This window comes from Muntiacus reevesi, chromosome 2 (genome assembly GCF_963930625.1).
Source record: "Muntiacus reevesi chromosome 2, mMunRee1.1, whole genome shotgun sequence".
Lineage (NCBI taxonomy): Eukaryota > Metazoa > Chordata > Mammalia > Artiodactyla > Cervidae > Muntiacus > Muntiacus reevesi.
The window spans coordinates 226,349,648-226,369,466 of record NC_089250.1 but is presented as its reverse complement, the minus strand read 5'-3'; the positions used below and the strand labels follow the sequence as shown (position 1 = coordinate 226,369,466).

Genomic DNA, 19,819 nt, shown 5'->3' with positions numbered 1-19,819 from the left:
TCATTTAAAGCAGGTTTTCAAGTGCTTATTCCCACAAAACACCTACCCCCCGACCCGTCCCCCGCCCCCACACTTTGTGGCACATCTGTAATTTTAAGAGAATTGAGTTTTTTGAAGGCAGGACACTTTGACCAGTGTGAGCAAGGTGGAGCAAGGTCTCTTGTTCCTAAGGCAGAGACCTTCAGAGATGGGTGTCCCTACACCCACAGTGAGGCCAGCCTCAACACTCCTCACTGGGAAGGGTATTATCCACTTGGCTTTGGATAGTACAGACTGCAAGTCTCAAATACTAAGCCATTAACTTGAACTTTGATGAGTTTTTAGTTGTGCCTTTATTCACCTTAGTTCATTAAAAATGTTTTAAAGATCCTATAAATAGAGTGACCACCCATTAATGTGGGATATAAGTTAAGTCAGCCCTCTCAACATGGTATTTTTGTCTTTAAAAAGCAGAGTTTCTTATAGGAATCTTATTGATCACACAGTAGTTACAAGAATGTCAGATATAATGATGTATACAATCTAAACAAGACAGGCTAATTAAGAATGTACATAATGTAAAAATATACATATTAAAAGTTACATGTGGACAGGTGCATGCAGCAGGAAGAGTAGATTGGGGCTGAGTGCCCGTATGCAGTAATATTGCTTTTTCTTCCTCATTTACAGTAAATAACTGCCACTAACAGATACAGGTTTTCCACACACATCTAGATACACAAGGATGAATGGTGACCTGCTACGTGTACAGTCTCAAGTGGGTCTGTGATCCTTCTGTGGTAGCTCTCACAAAAAATAGTACATAGTGAACCCCATGCAGGTAGTAGGAAGCACTCGTTATTTATTCTAGTTGGACTTCAAAAATGTTTAACGTTTGACAATATCTGTGAAGAACGTTTCCTTTTGCTATTTTCAAAATTGACATGCACATGGAGCGGGAGTACTTTGATGACTGCCTGACCTAACAGTGATAACTGAAATACTCTTAAAAATGTTTTAATAACATTTTAGTCACAACACAACATAAAACATGGATCATCTACAGCTACAAGCCAAAAGGCAGAAGAAGTGTATCTGAATTTTAATGCTTTTAGTTTCAGTATCCTGCAGTTTTCTACCTTTGTCCCAAAGAATGAAACCCATGTAACTGCTTGTTTATTTACCAAAGCAGGCACCATTTTGAGCTCTTAAGAGAATATTCAAAACAAAAAATGTCATTCTCTTTCTCTAGGCCTTCTGAAAAACTTGACCAAAATTATAAATTATTCAAGGTTCCTGTTGAGCAGTGGTGTTGTGTTACTGTCTAGAGAACAAACCAAATGAGAACTCCGGAATGAGAGTGCTAACTTGAAACACACTTATTAGCAAGTGGTGACCCTGGACAGCAGCACAGTTTCCTTATTTCCTATACACCCCCATTCACCCTGCTTTTTGCCCACTATTATGGCAAATGCATTGGGGGTGGGTGGCTATACCTGACAACATACACTTAAAGATCCTCTCAAGGAGATTCCTCCAGTTGACTGCAAACCCTTCTATAAAAAGCTGGCAGCTTCTGTGAACCTAGAGAAGACAATGTCTCTCTGAATGCTCAAAACTGCAAGTTTTCTTTTTGAGGAAAAAAAACATTAACTTGAAGGTCTATATTATTGGCAACTTATAATGCAAAGTATTTTATTTTTTAACATTAAATTTAAAAACAAGATAGCCTAGGTTAAATAATAAAGTTTCCCCAAGCTGAATGTGCTCATTTGGAGCTCAGTTTTTCTGCTTGAAGTACAAAAAAAACCATCCTAAAACTCCTAGGCAGAAAACTACTGTTTTGATGATCGGTGATTAGATGAACTGATCAACCTCAGTTGGTAACATCCCTTTTTTATTCCTTGGTAAGGGTTTAAAAAATTCTGTAACAGACGCATTTTTCTTTTAGTCTTACACAGATAATTTCATTCCAAAAGTCTCCTGAGAGGCGTATACCATATACAGGAATCCATCTTCATCCTTCTCGCTTTCATACACTTCACAAATCGGAGTGGACACACTCACCATGCTATGTCCATTCACTAACAGGAAGAAGGCTTGATTAGCATTGAGCTGTAAGCGCCTTCTGTTGAAAGAAAACACGTGAAGAAATAGATACATCAATACACAGGGAGAATGTACAAAATATCACCCACATTGGATAGTATAAAAGTATAAAGATTTTGCTAATGTTGCTTCTGGCAAAATGAAATATGACTTAACTGATGATCTGAATTTCTCACAAAGCACAGAATGTTTTCTATGACTATATGCAAGATAAGTATTAACGATAATCCTTGATAGATCATTTTTACTACATTCCTTAGGCCAGTTTTAAACTCGTATGCTGGACTTTCCTGGTGGCGCAGTGGATAAGAATCTGTTAATGCAGGGGACACAGGTTCAATCCTTGCTCCGGGAAGATTCCACATGCTTTGTGGTAGCAACTAATTAAGCCCATGCACCAAACTACTGAGCCCTCGTGGTATCTACATAGATGTCAGGATGAAAGAATCAGAAGGGACTTGAGATTCAGCAGGTTAAGAAACCTTAAAACTCAGAAATGAAACACCTTATAGTATTAAGTTGCATAGATTTTTATCAGAACTAGATGGTAGATTTATCTGTAAGCCTGTTAAAGAATGAGAAGTTACCCAAAGAAATAAGTCTAAAAGATGATTAAATACCTTATTATCTTGATGAGCTCACTCATGTTGACATGATCAGGCACCAGGAACTTTGTTTTATCCAAGACAGGAAGCTGTTTCTCACCTTTGTATCGTTCTATTATTACCTAGAAAAGAAGCACAAAAGTGGTTTTTAAAATAGCCATTAACAGTGAAAAATAGTAAAACTACTTCCTTTGTTGTAACTGGCACATGCCAAAACAGGGTTTACAACAGCACACTTGTTCCTTATGAAATAAGGTGCACGAGACAACATGGCTGCCTTCAGAGAAGGGCAAGGTAGCCACCAGGTGGGCAAAGTCTGCTATGACTTCTGTTATTTGGAACCATGAAAATATACTACCTAGTCAGAAAAAGACCCCAAGCCTTAAAAGGACAGAGATGCTGAGTACCAGCTTTAATCTCAATCTACACCAATTCCACTACCTGTGACATGACGAGAATTTTAATAAAACTTTAAGATCTTAACTATGGTAATAGACTCAAATGCTAAGTAAATATCTGACAAGTAGAGACCATGATTAGCTGATCTGGAGACAGTTTTTTAATTTTTTTTTTTGCAGACTTCTCAGAGATTCTGTCATTTTATAAGATAGCTTTGCTTTTTTAAAAAATGAGTTTTAAAAGAATCTTGAACTATGCAGTGACCAAAAGTAGTTCCACATTATGACTTAAATCCATTAGCTTCTTGCCATACTTCCTTCCTATAAAGGAAAAAAAATTGTGTTTTAGTGGTAAGCCACATTATATAAGCTATGACTGCAGACTAGTGACTGCCCTTGAGCCTTAGTATTAACCTATTTACTGAGTACCATGGATATCCTTCCCCATGTAGAGCAATTCTTTAGCCTGCTGTTATAACAACAAGAAGTTGTAAGACAGGAATGGGAAATCTTGAGAGTTTAAATGCTTATATATATGCTGTTCCACTGTATGGGGCCTACATGAGGTTCTGTAAGGCAAGCCAAGCTATCGTCACCTTCCCTGGCAAGGTCAATAACTTGAAAGTGAAAGTGAAATCTCTCAGTCATGTCCGACTCTTTGGGACTCCATGGACTATAGCCTACCAGGCTCCTCTGTCCACGGGGTTTTCCAGACAAGAATACTGGAGTGGGTTGCCATGTCCTCCTCCAGGAGATCTTCCCAACCCAGGGACTGAACCCAGGTCTCCCACATTGTAGGCAGACGCTTTACTGTCTGAGCCACCAGGGAAGTTCAAAACATGGTATCTGCAAGTATGAATATGACTCCTGCAAAAAACCTGAAACTACTAGCAAAAAGATGACCGAAAATGTATGCAAACATTCATATTTCAAAAGGAGGTTATGGAATACTGGTGGACTGTTGGGCTGGTTATTTTGATTCCAATGACTGACAAGTACCTGCTAGCAAATACACACAGCAGGTACTCAAAAGTGAAGAAAAACCTTAAAATTAGCGAAATTACCCAGAAACCTCATGCCCAGGTCATATGTAGGCCTAGGCGTGAAGACAGACTGAAATTTCCAACCACTCTAAGAAACACAGCAAACATACCTTTAAGTACAGAATCCTATAGTCCTGACCCTGCTGACCAGACCCTTCCTATTGTCTCTTCTGTCTACTTCACAACCCTAATCCCAGATCTTCCCTTCTTCTCTTCCCTCACTTTGGTATGAAATGATCAATCAGAAAGTCAACCATGGAAGCTTCTGCAGAAGTTAGCAGTGGGTGCAATCTTTAAGAGGTGACAATCATGTCCCCAGAATTACACAAATTTTCCCAGCCACACGGAATGGGAGTCTCTTCCTATTTTATGGACGAAGATACAGCAGCTCCTCTCAGAATTTTAGTAATTAGCCCAAGATCACTTAGTAACCCTGAACCTAGGGCCACAATTCAGTCTCTCTCTGAAGCCAAAAGCTCCTTGACCATTTCTCTCTAGACCTAGTTTCACAACAGAAACCTAATTAAGGTCCACCACCAAAGGACCCAGGGCACAGCACATGTAGGCCCTTATTCTACAGGAGCAGCATCTTTCCCCCCACCTTCTGCAAAGAAACCGATCATAAGAAGTCGTCTTTCTCTGGGGCCAAGTTGGGCAGCCTGGACTGTACAGTCACAGTTACGTCTTGAGAGCTATTGATTCTCCCACAGTTGTAGTCTCTGCTTCCTTCAGAAGAGGGTGAACTCCACTCTTCTTTGATAAACAGATTTAGCCCCCTTTATCAACAGATCTAGCCCCCTTATCAATTCTCTACCAAGTAAAATTTACATGGCTTGTGAAATGTGTAACATTAAGGCAGCAGACTCGGACTTGGGAGGAAACAGTGATCAGATTGCACTGCAGATGAAGACGCCTCCATTCCAGGTCACTAAGTGAACATACTGGTTGCATGGTTGTAGATTCCTGCAGAAGCCCATCAGGCAGTCACATGGAGAAACACTACTGAAGCAGTGCTCTCTTCTGTGTACATTAACAATAACTGAAACAGAGATGACCTACCGGGATTTTGGTAGGATGCTGCTCTCGGATAAGTCGGACATCTTCTACTCTTTGTTCTGCAAAGAAAGGAAGAAACACTGGCATTAGTAAGGGCCAAAAATCCAACTTATTTTCTGCACTGGTAGATTTCCATATCTGACCCCACCTATCCTTAGCTGTGGCAGAGCAAAGCAGTAAAAACGTCTTCCCTAGAACTGAGAGAAACCAAACACTAACACCTCATACCTCACAAAGGTTAATATGCAAGATTAACATACAGAGATTGGTTGCATTTCTCTATATTAACAATAAAATACCAGAAAGGTAATGTAAAAAAAAAAAATATGTATGTATATATATATATGTATGTATGTATATCTTTTAAAGTTGCATCAAAAACAAAATGAAACTTGGGAATAAACCTGACCAAAGAGGTGAATCACTTGAACACTGACAGCTATAAAACATTAATAAAATTAATGTTCATTCAAAGAAATGGAAATATATCCCATGCTCTTGGAGTGGAAGAATACTGTTAAAGTGGCCAAACTACACAAAGCAATCTACAGATTTAATGTACTCCCTATCAAATTACCCTTGCACAGAACTAGACCAAATAATCCTAAAATCTATATAGAACCATAGAAGACCCAGAATTGCCAAGCAATCCTGAAGAAAAAGAACAAAGCAAGAGAATAACCTTCCAGACGTCAGACAATACTACAAACCTATGGTAATCAAAACTGTGTTAGTCGCACAGAAACAGACATATGGATCAGTGGAACAGAACAGAGCGCCCAGAAATAAATCCACACACCTACAGTCAATTAATGTTTGACAAAAAATGCAAGAATATACAATGGAAAAATGTCTCTTCAGCAAGTTGTACTGGAAAATTTGGACAGCTACATGTATATCAGTGAAGTTAGAACACACGCTTACTATTCACAAAAATAAACTCAAAATGGTTTAAAGACCTAAATGTAAGAGAGGACACCATAAAACTCCTAGAAGACAGTATAGGTAAAACATTCCCTGACGTAAATCTTCACAGTGTTTTCTTAGTCTCCCAAGGCAATAGAAATAAAAGCAAAAATAAACAAACAGGACCTAATCAAACTTACAAGCTTTTGCACAGCAAAGGAAACATTTAAAGGAACAAAAAGATAACCTACAGAGGGGGAGAAAAATATTTGCAAATGATGCAGCTGACAAGAGCTTAATTTCCAAAACATATAAACACTTAATACAACTCAACAACAAAACAAACAATCCAATTAAAAAATAAGCAGAAGACCTAAATAGACATTTCTACAAAGACATCCAACAGGCACAGAAAAAGATGCTCAATATAACTAATAACTGATTACAATATATCAAAACTACAATGAGTTGTTTATCATATACACCGATCAGAATGGCCATCATTAAAAAGCCTACAAATAAATGCTGGAGATGGTGTGGAGAAAAGGGAACCCTGCTACTGTTGGTAGGAATGTAAGCTGGTGAAGCCACTATGGAGAATAATGAGTGCCTCAAAAAACAAAAAACAGAACTACCATATGACCCTGCAATCCCACTCCTGGGCATATATGGATCTAAAGAAAACTAATTTGAAAAGATATATGCACCCCAATGTTCACAGCAACACTATTCATGACAGACCAGACAGAAAAGCAACCTCAGTGTCTATCAACAGAGGAATGGATAAAGATGCGGTACATACATACAATGGAGTATTATTCAGCCAAAAAGAAGAATGAAATAATGCCATCTACAGCTACATGGATAGACCTAGAGATTATCATACTAAGCAAAGTAAGAGAAGGACAAATATATGATATCACTAATATGTGGAACCTAAAATATGACACAAGTGAACTTATCTATGAAACAGAAATAGATCCAAATACATATAGAATGGACTTGTGGTTGCCAAACGAGAGGGAGAGGGGGAGGGTTAGATTGGGAGGTTGGTATCAGCAGATGCAAACTATTATATACAGAATGCATAAATAAGGTCCTATTTTATAATTCAGTTCAGTTCAGTTCCTCAGTCGTGTCTGACTCTTTGCAACCCCATGAACTGCAGCACACCAGGCCTCCCTATCCATCACAAACTCCCGGAGTTTACTCAAACTCATGCCCATCGAGTCAGTGATGCCATCCAGCCATCTCATCCTCTGTCGTCCCCTTCTCCTCCTGCCCCCAATCCCTCCCAGCATCAGGGTCTTTTCCAATGAGTCAACTCCTCGCATGAAGTGGCCAAAGTATTAGAGTTTCAGCTTCAGTGTCGGTCCTTCCAATGAACACTCAGGACTTATCTCCTTTAGGATGGACTGGTCGGATCTACTTGCAGTCCAAGGGACTCTCAAGAGTCTTCTCCAACACCATAGTTCAAAAGCATCAATTCTTTGGTGCTCAGCTTTCTTCACAGTCCAACTCTCATATCCATACATGACCACTGGAAAAACCATAGCCTTGAATAGACGGACCTTTGTTGGCAAAGTAATGTCTCTGCTTTTTAATATGCTATCTAGGTTGGTCATAATTTTCCTTCCAAGGAGTAAGCGTCTTTTAATTTCATGGCTGCAGTCACCATCTGTAGTGATTTTGGAGCACCCCAAAATAAAGTCTGACACTGTTTCCACTGTCTCCCCATCTATTTCCCATGAGGTGATGGGGCCAGATGCCATGATCTTAGTTTTCTGAATGTTCAGCTTTAAGCCAACTTTTTCACTCTCCTCTTTCACTTTCATCAAGAGGCTTTTTAGTTCCTCTTTACTTTCTGCCATAAGGGTGGTGTCATCTGCATATCTGAGGTTATTGATATTTCTCCCGGCAATCTTGATTCCAGCTTGTGCTTCTTCCAGCCGAGCGTTATTTTATAATAAGGGAACTATATTCAATATCCTATAATAAGTCAATGAAAAATTAAAAAAAGATTCGATGAGATCATTGGTACACCCCTTGCAAATATCTGCACATAGTAGATGGTTAATAAATGCTCCCTGTTATTCAATATGAAATAATGTCATCTGCAACAACATGGATGGACCTAGAGATTATCATATTAAGTCAGAGAAAAACAAATATCATATGAAATCACTTACATGTACAATCTAAAAAGTGATACAAATGAACTTATTTATTAATAAGGGTTTGGAGAGCTTCTGGGTGGCAGGAGAGTGCAATTACCAAGCTCCAAGGAGACAGAAGCTCCTGTGTTCAGCACTCTTCCTTACTCCATGCATCTCTTCTTCAGCTGTTCCCTGGAAGGCTTTCATAGCTGTCATATTTAGTTAGTTAAGTTGCTCAGTCGTGTCCGACTCTTTGTGACCCTGTGGACTGTAGCCCACCAGGCTGCTCCATTCATGGGATTCTCCAGGCAAGAATACTGGAGTGGGTTGCCATTTCCTTCTCCGCCATCATATTAGGTTGGTGCAAAAGTAATTGCGGTTTTGCACTGTTAAACTTCACCATTTGATATTGGAATACATTCTGAAATAAATGTGGTTATGCTATACATCATTTTAATGTGTGTTTTTCACTTTATGTTTCTTTTTTTTGCTAATAACATTACTTGCTGTTTATTTTATATCTGTTTTAGACTACAGAAATGATGTACAAAAAGTAAATCTGAGCAACTTATGAGTTCAAAATGCATCATAAAACATCAGAGACAACTTGCAGCATCAACAACACATTTGACCCAACTGCTAACAAATGTACAGTGCTTTGGTGGTTCAAAGAAGTTCTGCAAAGGAGACAAAAGCCTTGAAGATGAGGATTGTAGTGGCCAGGCATCAGAAGTTGATGATGACCAATTGAGAGGATCATTGAAGGTGCAAGAGAAGTTGCCAAAGAACTCAACGTCGACCATTCTACGGTCCTTCAGAATTTGAAGCAAATTTTAAGGTGAAAAGCTCAATAAGTGGGTGCCTCATGTTGTTGTTTAGTCACTAAGTCATGTCTGCCTCTTTCCAACCCCATGGACTTTAGCATACCAGGCTTTCCTGTCCTTCCCTTCTGTGGGAGTTTGCTCAAACTCATGTCCATTGAGTCGGTGATACCATCCAACCATCTCATCCTGTCATTCCCTTCTCCTACTGCCCTCACAATCCTTCCCAGCATCGGGGTCTTTTCCAACGAGTCAGCTCTTCGCGTCATGGCCAAAGTATTGAAGCTTCAGCATCAGTCCTTCCAGTGAATAATATTCAGGATTGATTTCCTTTAGGACTGACTGGTTTGATCTCCTTGCTGTCCAAGGGACTCTCAAGAGTCTTCTCCAGCACCACAGTTCAAAAGATTAATTCTTCCATGCCCAGCCTTTTTTTATGGTCCAACTCTCACATCCACACATGACTACTGGAAAACCATAGCTTTGACTATATGGATCTTTACCAGCAAAGTGATATCTGATTTTTAATATGCTGTCTAGGTTGACCACAGATTTTTCTTCCAAGGAGCAAGTGTCTTTTAATTTCATGGCTGCAGTGAGCATCCACAGTGATTTTGGAGTCCAGGAAAAGAAAATCTGTCACTGTTTCCACTTTTCCCCCATCTATCTGCCATGAAGTGATGGAACTGGATGCTATGATCTTAGTTTTTTGAATGCTGAGTTAGCAGACTGAAAATTTTAAAAAATCTTCATTCTGAAGTGTTGTCTTCTCTTATTCTATGCAAAAACAAAGAAGCATTTCTTGATTGCATTGTGACGTGTGACAAAAAGTGGATTTTATATGACAGCCAGTGACTGACTACCAGCTCAGTGGTTGGACCGAGAAGAAGCTCCAAGTGTAAGTGTTAGTCGCTCAGTCATGCCCGACTCTTTGCGACCCCATGGACTGCAGCCCACCAGGTTCCTCTGTCCATGAGATTTTCCAGGCAAGGATACTGGAGGGGGTTGTCATTTCCTTCTCCAGGGGGAAGAAGCTCCAAAGCACTTCCCAAAGCCAAACTTGTACCCCAAAAAGGTCATAGTCACTTTGATGGCCTGCTGCCCGTCTGATCCACTAGTGTTCTGAATCCCAGTGAAATCATTACATCTGAAAAGTATGCTCAGCAAATTGATGAAATGCACTGGAAACTGCAATGCCTGCTGCAGGTATTGGTCAACTGAATGGGCCCAATTCTCTATGACAACACTCGACCGCAAGTTGCACAACCCACGCTTCAAAAGTTGAATGAATTGGGCTACGAAGTTTTGCCTCATCCGCCACATTTACCTGACCTCCACCAACCAACTACCACTTCTTCAAGCATCTTGACAACTTTTTGGAGGGAAAACATTTCCACAACCAGCAGGAGGCAGAAAATGCTTTCCAAGAGTTCCCAGAATCCTGAAGCATGGATTTTTATGTTACAGGAATAAACTTATTTCTCGTTGGCAAAAATGCATTGATTGTAATGCCTCCTATTTTGATTAATAAGGATGTGTTTAAGCCAAGCTATAATGATTTAAAATTCAGGGTCCAAACCTGCAATTACTTTTGTACCAACCTAATCATAGTCTGATAATCTAGTAATTAAAAGTACTGTGAGCCACTCTAGTAATTTAGTCAAACACAAAGTGGTCTTGGAAAACTGATTTATATAACTAATCAGAGCACTTGCAATTAGCCTTTGGTGGGGGGAGGGGTCAGGCAGGATGGAGCCCTTAACTTCTTGGATCTAATAGTGTCAGAACTGAGTTAAACATAGGACAATGAGCTGAACTGCTTGATGTGTGTGGAAAAATACTTATGTCTGGTGTCAGAAGTGAGTCACAAAAAAAAAAAAAAGTGAGCCACAGTGTTCAGGACAGCACTGTCAAGTAGAAGAGACACAAAGGTGGAGTTTTTCTTTACATCATCCTTTGAACTCCTCTCTATTTCTGGGGTGTCACTGATACTGTATCACTTCTCTCAGCTCTGTCCTTTTATCTGTCCTATCCCAGAAAAGATGTTGAACCACCTATACTCCACTACCAGCCCTCTTCATAACAAAAATCTCCATCTTGTCAGAGCAGATTTCACAAGCAAAGGGAAACCATAATTTATTTAAATCACTGCAGCCAATATATAATAAGTTTAACATACCCTGAAATATTTCACATTTAAAAGCTTATCCAAATAAATTTAAGGTAAAAGGAATCACATGGCATCACCAACTCGGACATGAGTTTCAACAAGCTTCGAGAGTTGGTGATGAACAGGGAAGCCTGGTGTGCTACAGTTCATGGGTTTGCAAAGAGTCAGACATGACTGAACTGAACTAAAAAGGAATCACTCAGGCTTAAGGATGAGAGATTTTTTTTATATAAGGAGAAAAGTTTTACTATGGTTAAGTGGAGAAGAGAAAAGCAAAATAGGCTCTAAATGTGGGGCTTCAAACTACAGTGTCAAAAGCTTTACTTTGATTCATCCCCAAAATATGGTCCAGAAAGGAAGGCAAAAATGATCATTTTCATTAAAGGTGGGACAACTGAGGAAGACAAGTGACTTCCTTAAGATGACAAGAGTAGTACCAAAGTCCTAGAGGAATATCTTTAGCGTCCCAGCCAGCTGCAATGAAAATCCAGTGGTGAGCCTGGAGTAACTAAATATAAAGATGGTATATGCCGAAGCCTCTCTGAGTAGAAGGCTGTTTTCAGAGGCCAGCAGTATATTTAACAAAAGCATTATTACCAACACCACTGTTCAACGGCATAAAAGTCTTTCACTCAGTTACTTTCTTAGTGCTGTTATGATCTGTTTATCATTTGCCTTTCTCAACAGACTGCCCCTGGCTTCAGTCACTTCTGTATTCCCCCAGGGCTCAGGCTTGTACAAAGATGAAACAGAAGCATAATAAATATTTCCCTCAATATGCCTATAAATAAACAATGTAAAACCCCACCCATCAAGGAGTGACATAGCTTAAGCTCAGGGAGTGTTATCTAGGTGTTGGTATAAACCTCACTCTTCAGTCTACCTATTAGAATAATTGGAGTTATTTATTCCAGACTACCACATCAACTTCTGAGACAACGAAGACCCATTTGATTACTGATGGTGAAGCTTAAGATCTAGGTTTAACATTGAATCTTAGCAGATTATGTCTAGGAGACAGATCTGTTATTACACTAGGGCAACCCTAGAAGAAAATGGAGTGAAATTGACATTTGAGAATACTGAATCCAAAAATATTTGCTCAAGTATAAATTTAAAGTTCACAAAATTATTCAAAATATTTTTAAGGACACACCACTGCCTCTTGACTCAGTGCTAGTCCACTTCATGTACTGGCTACCTCCTGGAGGATGGGAAGGAAGAATTCTTACCAGAAGGGTTGAAGGGCAAGTCCAGACTTTGCCACTAGGTGGACCATGATCTCCACCTCTCAGGGCCCCACCCAGTTTTGGCTACAAAAGGAAGTGGTTGTTTTGGGTGAGCTCTAAGATTCTATCAACCCTGGTAGACTATATCATATCAGAGCTATACTCAATTTTTAATTAACCCAAACTCACTCACTTGGGAAGAGTACTTATTGCTCAAGCTACCTGGGGCTGGTCTTAGGTTCCACAAAAATGGTATCTCCAAAGAACAGATTTGCCTCATTTACTGTGCTACAAAAAGATTATCAGTGCAGATTATCACGATCAATAGCAAGGAAAGGCAGTAGCCATTAAATGATACATTCTTCTGCAAAATGACTATTAAGCCCTTTTTTAAAAAAATGAGGAGAGGGCAATACTAATTCTTATAACAAGGAGAAAATTTACCTTTTTAATTGATGTTAGCGGAACCTACTGTAGTTGTCATTACACAAGATATGTAAACCAAGTCATCACGCTGAATACCTTAAATTTACATAGTAATGAATGTCATTTCTCAGTAAAAGTACAAAAAAAAAAAGAATCAAGAGTCAGGAGACAAGGGAGAAAAAAAAGGAGTGGTAGTAAATAAAGGTGAAGAAAGAGGAAAGCCCACAAATATAGTATATGCAACATACACAAATGGAGAAAAACTAAGGCATTCCTGCTAGTTTGCCCTCAGGGCCACAGGCACCAGGTATATTCCTTCTAATTCATTATTTTATTGTCATTTATTTTCACTTTTTCTCATTATTCCTCACTTTCCCTACTCTTACTACCTATTCTTCTTCGGGGATTTTTCTTTCTTTCTTTCTTTTTTATGATAGGAAATAAGTTTCTATGTATGCAGCACTAAGTGCTTTGAAATTATTTGTAAAGACAGTGAGAAATACTTAAGAGTCTGATCCCAAAGAATTTCATAATTAGATGGATTAGAGAGAATGAGATTGAGGACCATAGCATTAATCCAAGAAGAGAAATCACAAGGGCAGTGTCAGAGATCTGAAGAAGATACATATATTTTTTCCATTTATTTTTATTAGTTGGAGGCTAATTACTTTACATTCAGGGATTTTTCTAGAAAACCTAAAAGTACTCTAAGCAAAAAGAAAGTTAACTATAGTATTGGGTCCTGAGAAAATGGGCATCTTTCCCATACAAACGTCCCCAGTTAACTTTTAATGCCAGTCAGTAAGGAGAGTAGCCAGGTACAATGGCCAATCTGCTCCAAATACTGCTCCCAGGGCTGCACAAAAACTAATATTCACGAATATTTTAGTTCACAAAGGTCTATATATACAAAATTTCTTAAAAAAAAAAAAAAGAAAAAAGACACCTCTAAGTCTTGCAAACCAGCCAACTGCTTCAAGAGGCTGAAAAAGATATCCTCTTCAGATCAACATGAATTTCATTTTTTGGAGTTTCTCAGGCACAGGAAATAATTATCGATAATGAGATCTACAAAACCATATCCAGGTTCAAATGAATGCTTGCCTTTTTTCCAGACTCCGGGAAACTAGACCAAAGTAGACAGCAGAGATACTGCTGAAGATCGTAAAGAAGATTAGGACTGGAAGGAACGCTGGTCCCGCCCTACTCCACCTGGCCTGAGATAAACAAACAAGCCCTACACAAGGATCTACAAGGAGGCCACGCTGTTATTGCAGCACTGTCTTGCTTTAAAAGGAGCACCAATCACTTCCTTCCCATCGGTTTCGTGCAAGTATTGTGATGGTGTTACTTTCTGTTTCCACCAAACACTAGCATGCTAAGTAGGGACTCCAGCCCGAACTGGGAGAGAACGGATTTGCCGCTGGTGTCAAAGAATGCTGTCGCTAGCCAGTGAGAAGAGCCACCCACCCTCGCGCTTGTACCACAAATAGGACCAAGACGTCGCAGCCACGCAGGGCTGCAGGGGAAGGGGCGGGCGTGAGGACCCCTCTCCGTGGAGGTCCTGACATCTGAAGGGACCATGTGTGACCTAGACGTGCACCCACGGTGCCACCACCTCTGAGAACCCGGCCCGGCCCCGGGTCAGACTCCCCTACAAGGACAGCACGCTTGCGCTCGTCTCGTCGGAGGGCCCGAACACCCCGGGGCTGGGCGCTGACGGCCCCGAGCTCACAGCCCGGCGGCCGCCCGGGCCGAAAGGTGATTCAGCAGCTCCCAGTCAGCGCACCCTCGGCCCCTCGGCCCCTCAGGCCCCCGGGCCCGGCGGCCCTCGGCCCGACAGGCTCCCTGCCTCGACTCCCTCAGCCGCCCGGGCCCGGCCTTCCCGCAGCCCCCACCTCAGCTAGCCTCGGCCCCTCAGCCCCGTAGCCCTCCGCCCACCCGCCCTCTCTGGAGCCCCTTAGCCCGGCTCGGCCCCGCTGCCTCGGCCCCTGAGCCCGCGCCGGCCCTCAGACAGCGTCCGGCCCGCGGCACCCACCGAAGGTTCGGCGCTGTTTGAAGGTTTTCTCGGACGGCATAGCGCTGCAGGCTGGGTGGGGGCGGCGAGTTGGAGGGTCCAGGCGGAGGCGGAGACGGCGACAGCTCCGATGGTGGCGACAGCGACTTCTCTAGTGTCTCCTCAGCCCGCAGCCGCGTCAGGTGACCTGCGCGGCGTCCTGGGAGGCGGGGCCAGGGGCGGGCCGCAGTGGCCGCCATGGCGGGCGTGGCGGAAGCGGGCCGCGCGCAGCGGCCGGGGCGGGCTCGAAGCGCGTGGGTGGTGAGGAGCGCGCCGCGCGCATGCGCAACGGGCCAGGCCAGGGCTCGCGGGAGCGAATGGGCGCGCGGCGACCGGCCACTGCCCGGGGGAGCGCGAGCCGGGAACTTGGCCGTCCCCCGCGGGCATGTGCCCGGCGGACGCGCGCGGTGCTGTTTCCCTGGCTGAGCTGCAGCGGCGCGGCCTCGCTCCTGTTCCCCGTGCCAGTTACGGTGGCCGGCGATGTTTCCACAGGAAAATAAAGGCCTGTTGTGCCCCTGCCTCCTGAGAGCTCACAGCTGGAAGCTGCTGGCTCTTTTCCGTCGGCGGGTTTTTGTGTCTTTGTTTCCGTTGGCTTTCCACGTCAAGGACATCTCAGTTTTCTTTTCTAAGGAAACTGTCAACTGGTAACTTCCAGCACACATTGTCCCAACTGGGAAAAGAGCCAAAATTGCATTATTTCAGGTTATGGTCAGTCGAGTCTGGCTTTGGAGAAAGTCCGTGCCCTGGGCTTGACATCCGGCCTTAGGTGACTTCTGGAGTGGAGGGGGCCCTAGGCATCACCTGCGCTGGCAGGGCGCCGGCCTGTCCGCACCTGGCAGAGTTCACTACCATTCACTGATCTCTGCTCTTCTCTCAAATAGCGAGCCTTACCCATATTCAGTCCTCACAGTCTTTCAATAACTAGCGCAACTACCTTGAATACCTAACCATTTTTCTCAGTCTCAGACTCATTTGTACTATATTTTAGAACTCCAGGTCTTTCCTGAGGAGCAGATGGAAGTGACCTGGTAGAATATAGATCTCTATGAAGCGTTTAGTGAGCAAGTCAGTTATTGCCCACTTCAAACATCTAATAAACAGGTATGTGAATGAACAGTACTTGATTCTTTGACTGTTTTTGCTTTTTAATATTTTTTAATATCTTTTTAATATCTTGGACTTCTCCCCTTTTTTGAGTTTGGAAAAAGCCTTTCTTATAATGTCTGTTGGATAAAGTAATTGGATTGTACTAATGAACATTTATTATACAAACTTACAGAACCTACTAAAACATAGCTCTCAAAAAGGTTCCAGTGCAGCTGGAATTTCTTCCTTTACAGAGAAGCCAAGTCTGTTGTGTAATTACCCCCCACTGCCAGAACAACCATGTTAGTTGTGGCTCTGTACTGTGTCACTGTTCACAAAAGAACACTGTATTGTGCATATGTTACTTTCCCAGGTTCCCCCTGCCCCTTTCTGTCAGAATTCTTTACCTTGAAAAATCTCTGATGAGGTACAGTTAATAAAGAGGACTCAGGGACTTCCTTGGTGGTCCAGTGGCTAAGACTCCATGCTCTCAATACAGGAGGCCTGGGTTCTATTCCTGGATGGGGAGCAAGATCCCACATGCTGGGATCAAATGTTGCAAGATCATGACTCAAAGATACTGCCCGCTACAACTAAGAAGTGGCATAGCCAAATAAAATTAGCAAATAAATTTTTAAAAAACAAGACTATATAGAATCACATTAAGAAATAAAGAGGACTTAAACATTCTATCTGGTTTCCAAAGGAAGGTTTTAAGTTCCATGAGCATTCTTAGTATTTTTGTATTTATTCTGCAAAGATTGGGATGGGGGGAATTCAGTAAGAGTACCCACCTTCTGCCAAACACAAAATGATCAGTTTCGAAGTCTCCATGAGAGTGTGGACAGTGTATTGCTTTCTTTTCTGGGTTTTTATGATATTGAGTATTGACTGCTGAGTACTTTTTTGGCTTAATTGCTACCTTGTAAGAAATGGACTTTTTGTTCCCTTGCTGGACAACTGCTCCCAGTGCAAGAAGAGTGAAAAAAAAATCGATATCAGGCATATGGAACTGGGGGGAGGGTAAGAAGGGTTTCATATTTTCTAGTCCCTTAGGCATCCATAAAGCTTTACCAAATTACCTCAAGCTTTGGGTTCACTGCCCCAGGGATTACCACAAGGGCTATTACAGTGATGGGACAGGATTACTCTATGATTTTTCAAGTACTGAAGTCCATATTAACAGTGATTGGTATGGTCTTATCTTAAATTCCTACTTGAATTTAAAAGCACACAACCCCATAGGTATCTCAGAAAATCATTTAAAGCAGTTGGTGTGTAAAGTTACCTCATGAGCCTGAAAGAAAAGCATATTGAAATAAATTATATTTAAAGTTGACTAATTTGTTATATGCAAACAAATATCAACTAAGAAGTACTGTAACTTCACATAAATTTTGAAAACAAATGTGCTTGAATGTGAAAAATTTCCTGTGCCCTCAGATTGCAGTTCAATAGACATTCAGTGTAGTAAGTGATACTCTGAGTGGTCAGTTAATATCACTCATGAATTATTTTAAGTTAGTTAATATAGGCATAGCAAGATTTATTTTTAAACAAATAGCAAATATGACTCATCTTTTAAATAATCTACATAATATACAGAAGAACAAATCTGTCATGTGAATTTATTCAGTGCTTTCTCCAGAAAACTCATGGTACTTTTAAACTATCATATAATCATTCTAGAAAGCCAAGCAGGGTCAGTTTTAAATAGCTCTCACCCTATTCCTTTTTTCTTAACATGAAATGACCATAGTCGTGGGGGATATAAGGTATCTGCTAGAATATGATGTCCCAGCATTAGTGAAGTAATGCTGTAAATCATGCTACTGCTATTTCTGCGAATCTGTAAATAAGGCATAAAAGGTTAACCTGCAGTACAGAACACGTTAGGGTTATTTTGCCACACTCAGTATGGAGGGCAAGTCACACTGAGCTTTAAGTTCAGCTCTTCAGGCCTGCCTGGCCTGTCCCGCCTGTTCTCTTTCTGATTGGGAGAGATATTCCACCCTCCTTGTTGTCTGGGCTACTATTGGCTGTTGGTCCAATCAGTCTTGTGTCATCCCTGCTCTTTAGCACAAGTAAACAAACAAGTATTGCTCAAGAGCAGTGTCCTGGCTATTCTCAGAAAGGATTCAGCCAGGAGGGTGTTGCAGATGACGCTCCATAGCTGGCAGTCTCTCGGAATGTCTTCACCAGGTCCAGGAGGGATTGTCCAGAGCAAAAGAGGCATGGCCGAGGAGAACTTCCTCTCCCATGATGCCCTGGCTCTCCTGTACAACTTCTGAAATCAGCACCCTGGTACTGCAGGAAAGCGATCTCAAATCACTCCTACAACCTAATACTATCTCTTACGTGACCGTGTAACAGTTCATGGAACCGGCTGGCCTTTCACAGGCCTTTTTCTTTGTTATAGTCATTTGTTGCTTTAATTGTAAACAAATTCTGAAGGACTGCTCTTTTTCCAGCTTTTGCCCATAAATGCTGCTGTTGAGACTCTTATTTTACACACCAAATCTCTTGTTTAGCCTTTGACTATTTTCTCTTCTCTCCATTCACCTTGATTATTTCTTCTGAGCAGATGCCATTTTCAAATCTGGATTCTGAGAACCAGCAAGAGGAAGTTAACAAGGCTTTCTTAAGTCCAAGAACTACTATTTTCCAGGACTTTTGAAGCAATCAGTTGAAAAATGCCTTGCCCTGTACACTACTAATTTCCTTAGATAACAGTTCTCACTAACAAAGAGTTCCTCTTGTAGTCCCATGAGGGACTGTATTGGGAGCATGTAGTCATTTGGTAAAACAAATGATCTCTTGGTGCAACTGCTGTGGAAAATGGTATGGACGTTTCTCAAAAGATTAAAAACAGAACTACCATCAGTTCAGTTGCTCAGTCGTATCTGACTCTTTGCCACTCCACGGACTGAAGCATGCCAGGCTTCCCTGCTCATCACCAACTCCTAGAGACTGCTGAAACTCATATCCATCAAGTTGGTAATGCCATCCAACCATCTCATCCTCTGTCATCCTCTTTTCTTCCTAACTTCAATCTTTCCCAGCATCAGGGTCTTTTCCAATGAGTCAGTTCTTTGAATCAGGTGGCCAAACTATTGGAGCTTCAGCTTCAGTATCAGTCCTTCCAATGAATATTCAGAACTACCATATGACCCAGAAATTCCTCTCCTGGATATATATCTGAAAAAAACCCACTAATTAAAAAAGAGATGATACACATACCCCAATGCTCATATCAGCATTATTTACCATCGCTGAGATATAAAAGCAACTTAAGTGTCAACAACATTCATCAACAGATGAATGGGTAAAAATGTGATGTACATACGCACATACAGTCAGCCATAAAAATGAACAAAATTTTTGCCATTTGCAGCAACATGGATGGACTTGGAGGACATTATGCTTAGTGGAATAAGCCAGAGAGAGAAAGACAAATACTGTATGATATCACTAATATGTGGAATCCAAAAAAATACAACAAATACAAAAAAATATAAACAAAATACAAAAAAAGAAGCAGACTTTACAAACACGGAGAACAAACACTAGTGGTTATCAGTGGAGAAAGTGAGGGAGGGGCACAAGAGGGGTGGGGAGTGGGAGGCACAAACTTATATGTGGAATCTAAAAAATACAAGTGAGGCAGCTACTCACCTGAGTCTGCCTGCTCTCCCACCATGAGCATACTTTCAGTTAATAAATCCTCACTTTTCTTTCTTGGAAAAAAAATAAAACCACAACAAACTAGTGAATATAAC

At 41.4% G+C, this 19,819-nt stretch overlaps 1 protein-coding gene across 1 annotated transcript; it reads right to left on the bottom strand.

The window, feature by feature from the left end:
* Nucleotides 1-308: 308 nt before the first annotated feature.
* Nucleotides 309-15,095, bottom strand: MAP1LC3B (microtubule associated protein 1 light chain 3 beta). The gene is made up of 4 exons (XM_065925164.1): nt 14,937-15,095; nt 5,194-5,249; nt 2,709-2,815; nt 309-2,107 (listed from the first exon to the last, which is right to left on the bottom strand). The coding sequence occupies exons 1-4, from the start codon at nt 14,974-14,976 to the stop codon at nt 1,933-1,935; spliced, it is 378 nt and encodes a 125-aa protein (XP_065781236.1). The 5' UTR covers nt 14,977-15,095; the 3' UTR covers nt 309-1,932.
* Nucleotides 15,096-19,819: the final 4,724 nt, after the last annotated feature.